General features: G+C 47.4%; 1 protein-coding gene across 1 annotated transcript; it reads left to right on the forward strand.

Moving 5' to 3' along the window:
- Nucleotides 1-458: 458 nt before the first annotated feature.
- pgam1a (phosphoglycerate mutase 1a) lies at nt 459-15828 on the forward strand. Its single transcript, XM_060925904.1, has 4 exons — nt 459-729; nt 13143-13417; nt 13597-13777; nt 15280-15828. Exons 1-4 carry the CDS (start codon nt 591-593, stop codon nt 15447-15449), a joined length of 765 nt encoding a protein of 254 aa, XP_060781887.1. The 5' UTR covers nt 459-590; the 3' UTR covers nt 15450-15828.
- The last annotated feature ends 745 nt before the right edge of the window (nt 15829-16573 follow it).

Consider the following 16573-nt stretch of genomic DNA (forward strand, 5'->3'; position numbering starts at 1 on the left):
AAATTCATATACGGGCCCCTGGGGGTCCCCGGTGGGCCCCTGGGGGGGATGTTTGGATTTTTGTTTGTCTTGGGTTAACATCACCATTTCTCAACGGATCTTCACCAAATTTGACTTGGAAGTCTGGGGGCAGCCCAGAATTTTACAGAACCCAGGCAATGCCGGGTAACCTGCTATTTGTGTAAAGATGGTATTTTACTATACCGTAAAATAACGGTATTATACAATTCTTAGTTAATTGTTTTTTGTGCCTTTTCTGATTAGCATAGTATAGAGTAGCTTCTAGTACAGTGTGCTGTAAACACTTCCCTCTGCTACACTGCCCATCACCTTGGGCTTCTCGTTTCTCGGCGGTTGAGAAATTGGGTTGCAGCGATGGGCGGGGAAACGCTAGGAAGTTCCGGGAGCCTTCTCATTGTGATTGGTGGAAGCCTGAACGGAAAGTGACGCAATTTTACTGAACATCTAATCCAAAGCCAGAGAGAGCTTTCGCAGACTCAGAGGTCGGCAACCTGCAGGACTTCTGTGAAGCGTGCTTTTAATACCTACACTTTACGGTTATTACTTTAAAAAGAGTGAAAAGTATATAAATGGCTTCCCATAAATTAGTGCTAATTCGGCACGGGGAGAGCTGCTGGAACCAGGAGAACCGCTTCTGCGGCTGGTTCGATGCTGACCTGAGTGAGACTGGGATTCAGGAGGCAAAAAGAGGCGCACAGGCCTTAAAAGGTTTGTGGGTTTTTAATTTTTAAAATAAACATGTTGGGGTGATTAATAATGATGGGGTTAGGGTGTAATGGCTTACATCACCCTTCAGTAGGCTGTTTGTAATCGCTAGTTCCGTAAATTATTCGTGTTTTCGTGACCGCTTGCTATCAGGTTAAGGTGATGGCAATTACAAGACAATGGCGAACACGTTTTTCATTTTAAATTTGACATTTTAGTCATCAGTCACGGATTCATTGCGGGACTCGTGTCTTTCCGTCTCAACCTCGTCAGACGGTCTCTTTCTGTACGGGCCAATCGGATTCCTCCACTCGTCTACTGCCAGCCAATAGCGAGAAGGGGGCGTATCTGATCGGTGGTGAACGTGCGCCGTTGAACGCGCTCTCTTTCATGTGCCGAATAGTTTATCCTGTCCTGTCAATCCAATCATTCACAAGCCTAATGAGAGAATCGCTCTCTTTAAATACTCATCAGTGTTTCCCCTACTCCCCCCAACACATACCGGCCAACTTTTCAAAATTCTCCTGGGGGAGAAAAGTGCGTGAATGACATTTTCAGCTGGCCAAGGGTCTGATGCGCGGTTGAAATGATCCCAATTAATTGCAAACCATTTGAAATTTATACAATTAATGAGTTTTTGAATTGTTGATGTTCTGTCAATTACTATAGGTTATGGCAGGGCTTTTCAAAGTGTGGGGCGCGCCTCCCCTAGGGGGCGCCAGAGTTCTTCAGGGGGGGCGCAACGTGAGGGAAAATAAACCAGAATAATGCCGCTTTTCCACTACAAACGCGGCTGAGTCGGGCTGAGCCGTGCCGGGCTGAGTCGGGCTGAGCGGGGCTGTTGGAGTTGCATTTCGACTACAACCGCGCTGGCTGGAAGTGGGTGGACACATTGGGTGGAGTTAGCGAAAGTGGGTGGACGTCAGGTGATGTCGTTAAGCAGCGCAAACAGTGGCATCAGTGAGCTTTTAAGCGGTAGTCTCACGACCCGAATAGTAAACAATAAACATGGAGGACATGGAGTCGTTAGTGTTGCTGGTCTTGGTGCTGTGGCTTGTTGTCACCGACAACGCGGACAGATACTGGCAAGAGCGTATAGATGAGGCGAGGCGCATAAGGCTTCAGAAATTCTCGTAATTCTTCTCCTTCCGGGTTTACGGTGTTTACAGATCCCAGCGTGCTCGCGGGGCATGTGTGGGCATGTGAGGACACTCCTCCTCACCAATCAGTGCACAGGGGAGTGTCTGCTCACGCCCCCAGCCTCACTCGGCTCGCTTTGGCTCGCTTCAGCCCCACTCCAAAACGGTGCGAGTTTTAGGGGCTAAGCAGGGCTGAAGCGAGCTGAGTCGTGCTGGTTTTTGGTAGTCGAAACGCGAGCCGTGTCGGGCTGAAGTGAGCTGAAGCGAGCTGAAAAAGGGTAGTGGAAAAGGGCCATAAGTTACTATTGCGGACATTTAGCGAACTACAGCTAGCCTTTACCAGAGACAAAATGGATCAATTTTTAGTACCTACACTACCGTTCAAAAGTTTGGGGTCCCTTTGAAATGTCCTTATTTTTGAAAGAAAAGCACTGTTCTTTTCAATGAAGATCACTTTAAACTAATCAGAAATCCACTCTATACATTGCTAATGTGGTAAATGACTCTTCTAGCTGCAAATGTCTGGTTTTTGGTGCAATACCATGGCGTCACCGGTTCTCGTTAATCTAAGCTGCTTTTGACAGTTCTTGCATCAAATATGCATTTGAATGAAGTCTTTGTTGGTTAATTTTAGCGCTAATACATTTTTCTGAAATAAATGACATAAAAAACTCACCAGAAAAAACGTTTTCTAGCAAAAAAAAACAAACTTCTAAAGCCTTGCTCAAAATACATGTGGGAAATTCCGCGTCACGTGTTCTCGAGCTATATGACGTCAGCTGAAATGGGCACGGAATTCCGTATGGTGTCCCATGCAGAACATGCCAAAAAAAACCAACGGTATTGTCAACGGTATTCTGGCAGCTTTATAAACGCTGATGCCATCTTCTTTTACTCTTTGGTAAGCTCGGACCATGTCATCATGGTGCCAAGATCTTAACTGGGCAGGATGACTCGAGTTCAAGAGCTATGGAGATAGAAAAACCTCTAGTAAGGAAACATGTCACACCTTTATACACTGCAATTTTTCATGAAAATATCAATAAACATTTAACATGCATGTCCCAAAGAGGCACCGTAGCAGAATATATCAAGTGCACTTCCGGTTTACTTTCAGTTCTATTTTTAGCAGGTGATCACGAATGACATTTTAGCCAGCGTCCGTGACAACAGGCCTCACTTGAAGGCTTTAATTTCAATTTATTTGTACCATGTAAAAAGAATTAAGCTAGAATCGGATTCAGAAGGCTTTTACTTATTTAGGTTAGTATATATTTACCTTTATACGTAGCATTTTCGCGATTTTCGGCAAGAAAATAGCTCATCCACTGACGAAAACAAAAGGGCTTCCCTAATGTCAAAACGCGTCATAATCTCGCGGAAATTCCGAAAATAACGTGATAGCTCGAGAACACATGATGCACGAGAACTGGTGACTGGAGGATATCTCCATAGGTGTATAGAGGCCCATTTCCAGCAACTCTCACTCCAGTGTTCTAATAGTACAATGTGTTTGCTCATTGCCTCAGAAGGCTAATGGATGATTAGAAAACCCTTGTACAATCATGTTAGCACAGCTGAAAACAGTTGAGTTCTTTAGAGAAGCTATAAAACTGACCTTCCTTTGAGCAGATTGAGTTTCTGGAGCATCACATTTGTGGGGTCGATTAAATGCTCAAAATGGCCAGAAAAATGTCTTGACTATATTTTCTATTCATTTTACAACTTATGGTGGTAAATAAGTGTGACTTTTCATGGAAAACACAAAATTGTCTGGGTGACCCCAAACTTTTGAACGGTAGTGTAAAGCTACAGTGAGTGAGGAGACAGAGTCTGGGCCAAGCAAAAAAAGAAGGCAGTATGACCACGATTATTTAAAGTTTGGATTTTCATGGACTGGATCTGAAGATGCTCCACTGCCACAGTGTGTTGTCTGCCAAGAGGTGCTAGCTAACGATGCTATGAGATGCTTAAAATGTGTAAAACAAGATGTTTTAAAAAAGCACAGATGTGTAAAATGTGTAAAAGAAAAAAATAAAAATGTGTACAACAACCATTTTTTTTTAAATACAAATGGAACATTAAGTGTAGCAACAACAAAAATTGTGGTGGGGGGCGCTGTTGTTTATTTGCTCTCTGGGGGGGCACTGACTCTCCCACACTTTGAAAGCCCCTGGGTTCTGGGATTCATGTATCAGGCATGAGAGAGCTCAGAGTGAAAAATCTGAAATAATACTCTTGTCTTAAATTTTAATATAATAACAATGAAAGGGAAGTCTTAAATCAGATTTTTAGCTGAAAAATCTCCTGCCTGAATATTGTACACATACAGAGACCCACAGAAAATAACACAAGTGATGCTTTAGAAGAACGTTTATAATTTCTTAAAATAGTTGCAGTGAAAAGTATTATTGGATTGCATCAAATGTGTTTTCCTTCTGTAAGCTCATTGTAGCGCGTATCGAGTGTGGGTGGAGCACAGAGGACGACAGGACAGCGTTTGGAGGCAGGCAGGCGATTTATTTTAACTTTTCAGTAAAATCGCATTCACTCATTCACACGCACACACTTGTCTGGTCCCGGGTTGCGCTCCCTCTCCTCTCTCTCTGCCTCCTTAAATAGGGAGCGGTTACTGGGAAAACACACACACAAACACAGGTTAATTATCCTCAGGTGTCGCGATTCTGCCACTCACCTTCCCCGGCTCCACCCTCCTGTCACAGACGGGCGCTTGACCACGCCCCCGCTGCCACATACCCCCACCGCCCGACTCAGGCCGGGCGCTCGTCCGGCCCGCAGCCGACTCCCCCCCCTTTGATGGGAGAGGAAGTCCGCCATGACCATCTGCGCCCCCGGCCTGTGGACCACCTTGAAGTTGAAGGGTTGGAGTGCCAGATACCAACGGGTGATCCGCGCGTTGGCATCCTTCATGCGGTGGAGCCACTGGAGGGGCGCGTGGTCCGAACAGAGAGTGAAAGAGCGCCCCAGCAGGTAGTAACGGAGGGCGAGGACCGCCCACTTAATCGCCAGGCACTCTTTTTCAATGGTGCTGTAGCGCCCCTCCCGCACCGACAGCTTCCGGCTGATATACAGGACCGGGCGGTCCTCCCCCTCCACCTGCTGGGACAAAACGGCCCCCAGCCCTCTGTCCGACGCATCGGTCTGCAACACAAAAGGGAGAGAGAAGTCAGGGGAGTGTAAAAGTGGCCCCCCACACAGTGCAGCCTTTACCTCAGAGAAAGCCCGCTGGCACTGCTCCGTCCACTGGACCGGATCTGGCGCCCCCTTTTTAGTGAGGTCAGTCAGCGGGCTGGTGACGTCCGAATAATTAGGTATAAACCTACGATAGTAGCCAGCCAGCCCCAGGAACTGCCTCACCCCCTTTTTGGTCTTGGGCCTCGGGCAGGCCGCAATCGCTGCCGTCTTATTAATTTGGGGACGCACCTGCCCGTTGCCCAAGTGGAAGCCCAGATACCGTACTTCCACCCGCCCAATCGCACACTTCTTCGGGTTGGCAGTGAGTCCCGCCCGCCTCAGCGACCTAAGGACGGCCCTCAGGTGTTGTAGGTGCCGCTGCCAATCATTACTATAAATGATGATATCATCTAGGTAAGCGGCGGCATAGGTGGCGTGGGGCCGGAGGACCCTGTCCATCAGCCGCTGAAACGTAGCGGGCGCCCCAAACAGCCCAAAAGGAAGTGTGACGAACTGGTGTAAGCCGAACGGTGTGGAAAAGGCCGTTTTTTCCCGGGATAATGGAGTCAAGGGGATCTGCCAATATCCCTTCGTCAAATCCAGTGTCGAGTAAAAGCGAGCCGTGCCTAGTCGATCGAGCAGCTCATCAATACGAGGCATTGGGTACGCATCAAATTTAGACACCGCGTTGACTTTTCTATAGTCCACACAGAACCGGACCGAGCCGTCGGCCTTGGGAACCAAGACCACCGGGCTGCTCCAGTCACTGTGGGACTCCTCGACGATGCCCATTTCGAGCATGGCCTGAAGTTCTTCCCGAACCACCTTTTTTTTGTGTTCGGGTAATCTATAAGGACGGCTCCGCACTACCACCCCCGGGGGCGTCTCTATGTGGTGTTCTATGAGGTTAGTGCGACCGGGCAGGGGCGAGAACACATCCGAAAATTCGGCCTTCAACTGGGCGACCTCCGTGAGTTGGGTCGGGGAGAGGTGGTCTCCACAGGGGACCGGAGAGGTACGCGATGCCAATGACCCTTTTTGGACCTCCGGCCCCAGCTCCGCCTTCTCCGGAACTACCGACACCAACGCCACGGGGACCTCCTCGTTCCAAAGTTTCAGCAGATTGAGGTGGTAGATCTGTAGCGCCCCCTCCCTGTCCGTTCGCCTAACCTCATAGTCGACGTCCCCGACTCGCCGTGTGACCTCAAAGGGTCCTTGCCACTTGGCGATTAATTTGGAGCTCGACGTGGGCAACAGGACGAGTACCTTATCTCCCGGAGTGAACTCTCTAAGGCTGCTGGGCCATAGAAGGTTCACGCTGCACGCTGCATGCTGCACACTACACGCTACACGCGTGTAAAGAAAAGTGGACAAACGTAGCATGACTTGCTCTGGGCCATAGAACGGCGTTCACGTTGCACGCTGCACGCTGCACACTTCACGCGTGAAGCATGAAATGAACATGCACACTTTTTTCTAGGCGTGAAGATGGAAATTCCAGTCAATGCATGCGGTCACCGCCGCGCCAGCCAATCAGAACGGGTCTAGGGAGATAACTCTATGCTTTCAGGGGAAAACTTCAGAAAAAATATAATTGAATGGTATAATTGAAAAATAGTTCTTCATCAGGATTGTCAAGCAGATTATAGAATGTTCGGTGAAATTCACCACGGGTTTCTCTCAGAAGGAAGTGTTCTCGGCTCCAAATTCTGTTCCTTTTTCTCTTCCTCTGTCTCAGTAAAAGCAGAATGAGGCAATCGTCGTCATCCGAAGAGTCCATATTGTTGGTTATTGTTGTATTACTCGGTCAAAGTAGAACAGACGCAACACGTGAACATCCAAGCATGAAGTTTAATGGCCCAGGGTCCGGTTCTTCACGTGAACGTGTAGCGTGCAGCATGCAGCGTGCAGCGTGAACCTTCTATGGCCCAGCAGCCTAAGGCGCGTGCCCTTGTTGTACAGGCGGGCTTGCCGTTCCTGGGCCTGCCGCAAATTCTCCTGAGTTAGGTGGGTGAGCGTGTGGAGTTTTGCACGCAGATCCATAACGTACTGAATTTCGTTTTTGCTCGGTGAAGGTCCCTCCTCCCAATTTTCCCGCAGTACATCTAAGATGCCGTGCGGCTTACGCCCATATAATAATTCAAACGGGGAGAACCCCGTGGAGGCTTGGGGGACCTCTCGCACTGCAAACAACAAGGGTTCGAGCCAATTATCCCAGTTATGTGCGTCCTCACTTACGAATTTTTTGATAATATTCTTGAGGGTGCGGTTGAACCGTTCAACTAAACCGTCCGTCTGTGGGTGATAAACGCTGGTGCGGATCGGCTTAATACCCAGTAGCCCATACAGTTCGCTCAGTGTTCGTGACATAAACGAGGTGCCTTGGTCAGTCAGAATCTCTTTCAGGATTCCAACCCGGGAGATGACGTGGAAGAGGGCCTCCGCAATACTGCGTGCTGAGATATTGCGAAGAGGCACCGCTTCCAGGTATCGCGTTGCATAGTCCACCAGAACTAATATAAAGCGGTACCCTCGTGTTGACCGATCTAATGGCCCGACGAGATCCATCCCAATTCTTTCGAACGGGGTCTCGATTAATGGTAGGGGGCGCAAGGGCGCTTTTGGAATGGCCGCTGGATTTACTAACTGGCATTCGCGGCACGCCGTACACCACTTACGGACGTCGCCGCGACTCCCCGGCCAATAGAATCGGGCCATTATCCAGGCGAGTGTCTTATCCTGCCCGAGGTGTCCAGCCATGGGATTAAAGTGAGCCGCCTGAAATACCAATTCCCGGCGGCTCTTTGGAATTAGCAATTGGGTGACTCGCTCTTTCGTCTGAGTGTCCTGTGTCACTCGGTATAACCTATCCTTCAAAATGGAAAAATAGGGGAAGGACGGGGTGGCGCCCGGCGGGAGCGTCTGACCATCGATTACTCTCACTTGGTCAAATGCGTGTCGCAGAGTCTCGTCTCGCGATTGTTCCAGTGGGAAATCCGCGAGGGATTCCCCAATAGAAAGAGGAGGGGCCGGTGGCTCCTCACTCTGTCGCGGAGATGACGTAGACGGCTCTGCGACCGCAGCTCCAGCCAAAGCGACACCGGGACCCTCCCCTGTTACCCGGCAGGACCCACTCTTTATTAGGCGTGGCATTAAACCCCGAAATCCCGGCCAATCAGTCCCCAAAATCAAAGAGTGGGTAAGGCGAGGATTAACCACCGCCTTCACTATCGATTTCTCCCCTCTGAAATGTATGTGGACCGACACCAACGGGTAGCTGTGAATATCCCCGTGCACACACAACACCTTCACCCCTTGTGCTCCCCCCAATGCCTCGCCTTGCACCAGGCTTTGGCGGATTGAGGTCTGATTGCAACCTGAATCCACCAACGCCTGATATGTAGCCCCTTGTACACTTACCGGTATGCGATACGCTCCGGCCCGATCGAGGGCAGCCTCTGGCGCGTCGGGGATCCGCACCACCGCCCCCACTTCCATCGCTACACACTGTTGCTGCAGGTGGCCCGGTTCCCCGCAGCGCCAGCAAACCGGCCCGGGCCTTCCCTCTGCAGCTGTGCTCTGGGGCTCACTCACCTGAGGGGGGGAGAGACAGACACAGAAGGGAGAAACGGGAGGGCACCACGGGTGCGGCAGGCCGGCTGGGGTGGAGCCGGCCCCCGCCTCCGCGGTGGGGGAATGGGGCGAGGACGGGACACGGGAGGAGGGGGGGCAGAAAGAGAGAGAGGAGAGGAGAAAGAAGATGCTGCCGTCCGCTGTCCTGCTGCCGGAACAGCCGCCAGATGATCCTCCGCCAGTCCCACGGCCTGATCCAGTGACGCCGGGCGGTGGCACTGGACCCACTCCGCGGTTCCAGCTGGTAAGCGGGCGATGAACTGTTCCAGCGCCACCTGGTCGATGATTCCCTCGGCGTCGCGATCTTCGGCCCTCAGCCACCGCCAGCAGGCGTCCCGGAGCTGCTGGCCGAACGCGAACGGGCTGCCGACTTCCTCCATCCGCAGCGCGCGGAAGCGCTGGCGCTGCTGCTCCGGCGTGCGCCCCACGCGCTGGAGGACAGCCCGGCGGAGGTCGGCGTAGGCCAGCCTGCGGTCGGCGGGGAGCTGTAGTGCGGCCAGCTGCGCCTCTCCCGTCAGGAGGGGGAGGAGGTGCGCTGCTCCATCGGCCACCCCGAGGCTTCGGCGACCTGCTCGAACAATGTGATGAAAGCCTCGGGGTCGTCCTGCGGGCCCATCTTGGTCATGGTGAGGGGAGACGGGCCCGCGGCCGGGGCGCTGGTGGACCCCGCCGACGCGAGGAGACGCCGGAACGCCTCTCGATCTTCCTGCTGGGCCAGCACCAGGGCTTCAAAGCGGCGCTCCTGCTCCTTTCGGAGCGTGACGAGTGCCTGGTGCTGGCTTTGCTGAGCCGTGGCGAGGGCGTGGACCAAGTCCGCGGACGGGGAGGATTCCATGGGGCTGCTGGGTTGGTGCTCCACCTTGTCCCAGGTTTCAGCACCACTGTAGCGCGTATCGAGTGTGGGTGGAGCACAGAGGACGGCAGGACAGCGTTTGGAGGCAGGCAGGCGATTTATTTTAACTTTTCAGTAAAATCGCATTCACTCATTCACACGCACACACTTGTCTGGTCCCGGGTTGCGCTCCCTCTCCTCTCTCTCTGCCTCCTTAAATAGGGAGCGGTTACTGGGAAAACACACAAACACAGGTTAATTATCCTCAGGTGTCGCGATTCTGCCACTCACCTTCCCCGGCTCCACCCTCCTGTCACAGACCGGCGCTTGACCACGCCCCCGCTGCCACACTCATGTAAAAATACAGAGAACTATCATATATAAATTAAAGGAACAGTCCACCGTACTTCCATAATGAAATATGCTCTTATCTGAATTGAGACGAGCTGCTCCGTACCTGTCCGAGCTTTGCGCGACCTCCCAGTCAGTCAGACGCAGTCAGACGCGCTGTCACTCCTGTTAGTAATGTAGCTAGGCTCAGCATGGCCAATGGTATTTTTTGGGGCTGTAGTTAGATGCGACCAAACTCTTCCGCGTTTTTCCTGTTTACATAGGTTTATATGACCAGTGATATGAAACAAGTTCAGTTACACAAATTGAAACGTAGCGATTTTCTATGCTATGGAAAGTCCACACTATACTGACAGGCGTACTAACACCTTCTGCGCGCTTCGGCAGCACATTGATATCTGAGCTCCGTATCAATGCGCTGCCGAAGCGCGCAGAAGGTGTTAGTACGCCTGTCATTGTAGTGCGGACTTTCCATAGCATAGAAAATCGCCACGTTTCAATTTGTGCAACTGAACTTGTTTCATATCACTGGTCATATAAACCTATGTAAACAGGAAAAACGCGGAAGAGTTTGGTCGCATCTAACTACAGCCCCAAAAAATACCATTGGCCATACTGAGCCTAGCTACATTGCTAACAGGAGTGACAGCGCGTCTGACTGACTGGGAGGTCGCGCAAAGCTCGGAGAGGTACGGAGCAGCTCGTCTCAATTCAGATAAGAGCATATTTCATTATGGAAGTATGGTGGACTGTTCCTTAAAATAAAATTTTATTAAGATTTAACCAAAATAGTAACAATTAAATACACTGTCTTAGTACTACTAAAATGCATCTCTCTCACTAAACACTTTCCAGCAGAATTTTTAAAAAGCACTAGAAATCCTATCCAAATCCTGTCGGAATGCATCAAAGGAATTTGCTCATTTGCAGACTTTGAAAGTTTTCAAACAAAAATTTAAAAATGGCACTATAAATACTACCATACTATCAAAATATACTCCGCAAAGAAATTCACTCGAATGCAACATTTTAGTACAACCAAAATACACTCACTAGTAATCTTTCACTTAAAACCTCAAAACTCGATCAAAATCAATCACTTTCCAGATAATTCACTTGTAAACTTTCACTTAAAACTTTCAAACATAAATTCAAAATAGCATTAAGACACTACCACACTATTCAAATACACTCACCAAACAAATTCGATAGTTACGGCCACCCGACCCAGCGTTAAAAACTTTCCAACTGAAATAAATTTGCGAGACCCGGATGTAAACATACAGACTTCTAAACTTTGACCCATGCAGTCAGTGAATCGCTTACCTTGCAAAATGCGTTTGTCTGGCTGGTCGAACGTTTGCTTTTCCATGGAAATTCATTCTCCCATGCAACCTGGTATTTGCAGTCATATTTTTGCTGTTTAGTTGCCATGATGAATGACTGCTTGTAAAAAAAAAATGTCGGACAGGCTGGGTGAATCCTACATTACGGAAGTGACTGTCGTTCTGTTCGTTGATTGGTTAAAAATCAGTTGACGTCAGCAGTGTTTCTCATACGATTCTGGTTGGACATAATCAGGAGTATTTTTAACTTGGCGGTAGGGATTTCCCAAAACCGGGAGATTATCCAGTTTTTAACAAATACAATCGGGAGACGGAGGCTAAAATCGTGAGCCTTCCACCGAAATCGGGAGGGTTGGCGGGTATGCTAACAGGACCCCCCCGCGCGCGCGCGCACACTTTAAAGTGTTAAAAAAAAAAAGTAGTGCAGTTTTTATTGTAAAAATTGTTCTAAAATGCGAAAGACTTAAATATGACCCCTTTAACTGTTCAGGACCAAATGCTCTGTAATAAGAGCCACAGGGAGGGGTCCTGCAGGTGATCATCCTCATCCAATAATAAAAATCCAATAATAAAATAAAAAATGTAAAAACTCAAAACAATAAACTTGGGGAGGAAAACACTGCTCATATTATTAATCTAGGATACCAAATCACAGATGATAAACTGTTTACAGGCCTTTCAATTACATAATTTGGGCTACACCCTGTATTTCTGAATTTGGGCGTTTTCCGTCGTGATCCAGGGTAATTTGGGCTTCTCTGCACGTGCAAAGTGCTGTTTTCCCAGTGCTCGGTGTTTAAATCTGCTGCTGCTTTTTTAGCTACAAAGTTATGAATAAATAAAGAAATCTATGAATGTTATTTTTACCTTTTTATTGTAAAATGTCTACAGCATTAATCCCTCTTGATGTACATGACAAAAATAATTAGAATAGTTAGTATTTAAAAGATGTGTTGGAGCCTGAGGAAAGGAGTCTGGGAATGAAAAAGCAAGTTCTGCACTGTTGCCATCAAAGAGACAAACCTGTAGCAGACCTGTGACAAGGTTTTTCAGTCACATCACAAGAATTGGCAGTGCAATTCACAGTATGTAGTCAGGTAAAAGGTCTTGGTTTAAATGAAAGGTCAGCGTCTAAGACCATCAACAAGAGGACCAAGCTCCAAGTCACTGATTCCACCCACACTTACACAACTGTGTGTATTTAAGATGCAAGCTGTATCTTAAATACACACAGTTGTGTCCCGAATAGCTCTTTTTATTGTCTTTTACCTGGTTTAAATCATATGAAACTAGGTATCAGAGAGATATTGCAGTTGAGGTCAGATAATGTGGGATATAGGGCTATTTTTAGGTTTTTAAATGATACAGAAATTATTAGGAGAATTTAGCACAGTAGGGTAGTAAACATTCTGGTTTGCACTCCAGTCCAGAAGGTGGTGGTAATGCACCTAAAAGCTGTTTGCCAACCGCCATCAAACAATATAAAAGAAGAAGGAAGATGATTTACCTAATGTGGAAATCCCACTCTGGTCATTGGTACGCGAGTCTCACTCCTCCACGAAATCATGGTGTGCCGATCGCCGTTGATGGAGAATTCGTGCTCTGCACGAGGCTCACAGCTAGTTCAACGAACCCGGAACAACATGGGAATGGTGCGGATTTCGCGTCAATTACAAGAAATGCATGTTAACTCTTGCTAATTTCGGTGTTTTTAAAGAAGAAAGTCAAGACATCAGGTTTTATTTATGCAGCCAAGTTTATTTAATCAACTTTTTTTTACTTTTGGTAGCATGTTTTGGGCGCCTTTTTTTAATTTGGGCGTCTACGATGTTATCCGTTGCAGGTTTCATGTAAGTGAAAGGCCTGGTTTATACAATTAACCAGACAATGTACATTCAACACCTCCCTTTTCCATTTCAGATGCTGGCTTTGAGTTTGACATTTGCTACACCTCTGTTCTGAAGAGGGCCATCCGTACCTTATGGCTTGTTTTGGATGGCATTGACCAGATGTGGCTTCCTGTACACAGGACTTGGCGTCTTAATGAGCGCCACTATGGTGGTCTGACTGGCTTAAATAAAGCTGAGACTGCTGCCAAGCATGGAGAGGCGCAGGTGAAGATATGGAGGCGCTCGTATGATATCCCACCCCCTCCTATGGAGGCAGATCATGACTTCTACAGTATTATTAGCAAGGTGAGCCCAGGTGTATCAATGCAGTATGGTTCGTGAGTGCTGTGGTACTGAATTGTATAATGATCAGATCCGACCTGAGCACGTTGGAAAGTGTACAATTCTATCTTGCCAATTTATAAGTATACTACTTGGAGCTAAGAGCTTGCAGGCAAAAAGTTCTACACCGTCTCTGTCTGTAGGACCGGCGTTATGCTGACCTGACTGAGGACCAGCTACCTTCTTGTGAGAGCCTGAAGGACACTATTGCTCGTGCACTTCCATTCTGGAATGAAGAGATTGTCCCTCAAATCCAACAGGGAAAGAGGGTGCTGATTGCTGCCCATGGCAACAGCCTGAGGGGTATAGTCAAGCACCTGGAAGGTACTTTTGCTTTCTGTAACCTCAAACCATTAAATGTGACTTCTGTATTTTATTCATATTTGCAGACTGATTAAATGTTATGTTCAACTGTGACCTTTGATGTATACACCAATCAGCCATAATGTTAAAACCATTCATGGGTAAAGTGAATTACGTTGCTTGTGTTGTTGCAATCCACCCCATAAGAGGTGGGATTTATTAGGCAGCAAGAGAACAGTCGGTTCTTGAAGTTGATGTGTTGGAAGCAGGAAACGTAAGGATCTGAGCAACTTTGACAAGGGCCAAATTGTGATGGCTAGATGACTGGGTCTGAGCATCTCCAAAATGCACATCTTGTAGGGTGTTCCCGGTATGCAGTAGTTAGTACCTACCAAAAGTGGTCCAAGGAAGGACAACCGGTGAACCGGCGACAGGGTCGTGGGTGTCGAAGGCTTGTTGATTCGCATGGGAAACGAAGGCTAGCCCATATGGCCCAATCCTATAGAAGAGCTACTGTAGCACAAACTGCTGAAAAAGTTGATGCTGGCTAAAACAGAAAGGTGCCAGCATTAACATTTTCAGCAGTTTGCCCGTTTTTCCTGCTTCCAACACATCAACTTTGATAAACTCATAGATTTGGGGCCTCAATTGTAAATTTTTAGCAAAGTTTTGTATAAATGTTTTTGTAAGCCAAACCAAATTTACAAAAGTAAATCTTAATACTCTATTCTTCATATATGTTGGAAAACTCCATTAAGGCAAAACTCGGACAACTGAAAATGGCAGAATGACAACCAAGAGGTGTGCGCTTAATGTTTCAGTAATGCAGCTTAGCCACTGCAGTGCTTCCTCTACCAGTCATATTACTACTTCTTGCTTGTTCCTTTGTTTACTTGAATCTCATCTCATTATCTCTAGCCGCTTTATCCTGTTCTACAGGGTCACAGGCAAGCTGGAGCCTATCCCAGCTGACTACAGGCGAAAGGCGGGGTACACCCTGGACAAGTCGCCAGGTCATCACAGGGCTGACACATAGACACAGACAACCATTCACACTCACATTCACACCTACGGTCAATTTAGAGCCACCAGTTAACCTAACCTGCATGTCTTTGGACTGTGGGGGAAACCGGAGCACCCGGAAGAAACCCACGCGGACACGGGGAGAACATGCAAACTCCGCACAGAAAGGCCCTCGTCGGCCACGGGGCTCGAACCCAGACCTTCTTGCTGTGAAGCGACAGCGCTAACCACTACACCACCGTGCTGCCCGTTTACTTGAATATCTTAATTTATGGATTTCTTTTGGATTGTTTTCTTTCAAATCACTAATAAGGAACAACAAACATTACATTCCTACGTCATTGAAATGAGCTATTTAAACTTGATTGCATTTTCATGAATACCTAACCTGTGTAAATGCTTTTTGCAAACCATTTGTAACTGTTTAGAATGAGCATTCAGGTATATACTTGTACACTGATCACATGTAGGAACTAATCCACTGGGCCTTGTTCATACAGGTATGTCAGAAGAAGCCATTATGGAGCTGAACCTCCCTACAGGCATCCCCATACTTTATGAGCTAGATGAGAACCTGAAGCCCATCAAGCCAATGCAGTTCCTGGGAGATGAGGAGACTGTGCGAAAGGCCATGGAGGCTGTGGCAGCACAGGGCAAAGCCAAAAAGTAGTTTACTTCCATAGACCAGTTGTTTAAAAGCACTGAAATATTCAAAGAAATGGCTTCTAAACTCATTTAACACCATGATTCAGTGCATGTTTGGAAGCTTCCATATTAATGTTGTCACATCGGTAGTTAAATATATCTAACTGATTTACTTATGAAAAGTATTTATTGACCAAATACCATTGTGGACCACCACATTACTTAACATGATGGGTTCTTCTAAATTAGTCTGATATCTTCAGATGCTGAGCACTTTTGTTCACAAAGGTTTGTCTTGTTTCAGATTGTAAAGACAAAAATGCAGCCATTTCCGAGTATAGTGAATTGTTATGCAGTACCACATGGAGTAGACCAATAAAAGTGTAATACACATGTGAATCAAATGTGATGGAGTGTCTGTTTCATGTCTATTGTTGTAAAACTGTCTAAATATACACTGGTGTAACATTTCAAAGCAGCATCATATATGAAAACTTGTTTTTAAAGGGGCCAACTCACTCTTCCCAGAATCCAGTCCATTGGTTTTGTTCTGAAATGATGTCACCACTATACAGCTAGTTTTCTGCGAAGCAAAACCTGTTTGTGATCCTGTTGAAATCCATCTTGAACGTTTTCTTTTTCTTCTATGTATCATATATGGAAGTTTTGCATAGAATATACCTGATATTCTTTTTTTCTGATATTTAAAATGTGATCGAAAGAATTTAAATATTATTACTTTGATAAAATATCTTCAATTTCACATTGCGCTTTAGGATCTATAGCTCAGGACATCGGATTGTGGTTTTTTTTTTTATTTATTAAACAGTGGAATATCCATGGACTTGAAAATGGCTACTTGACGCAGAGGTTTCTTGAAAGGGTGAGTCAGCCCCTGGAAGGTATACTAGACAAATACTGGCTGTCTGGCAAGTCTTTTGCTTCAAGGGGAGGTTTTCTAATATAAAAATGTAGTAAAATGGGCAGCATGGTGGTGTAATGGTTAGCGCTGTCGCCTCACAGCAAGAAGGTCCGGGTTCGAGCCCCGTGGCCGGCGAGGGCCTTTCTGTGCGGAGTTTGCATGTTCTCCCCGTGTCCGCGTGGGTTTCCTCCGGGTGCTCCGGTTTCCCCCACAGTCCAAAGACATGC

This window comes from Neoarius graeffei, chromosome 7 (genome assembly GCF_027579695.1).
Source record: "Neoarius graeffei isolate fNeoGra1 chromosome 7, fNeoGra1.pri, whole genome shotgun sequence".
Classification (NCBI taxonomy): domain Eukaryota; kingdom Metazoa; phylum Chordata; class Actinopteri; order Siluriformes; family Ariidae; genus Neoarius; species Neoarius graeffei.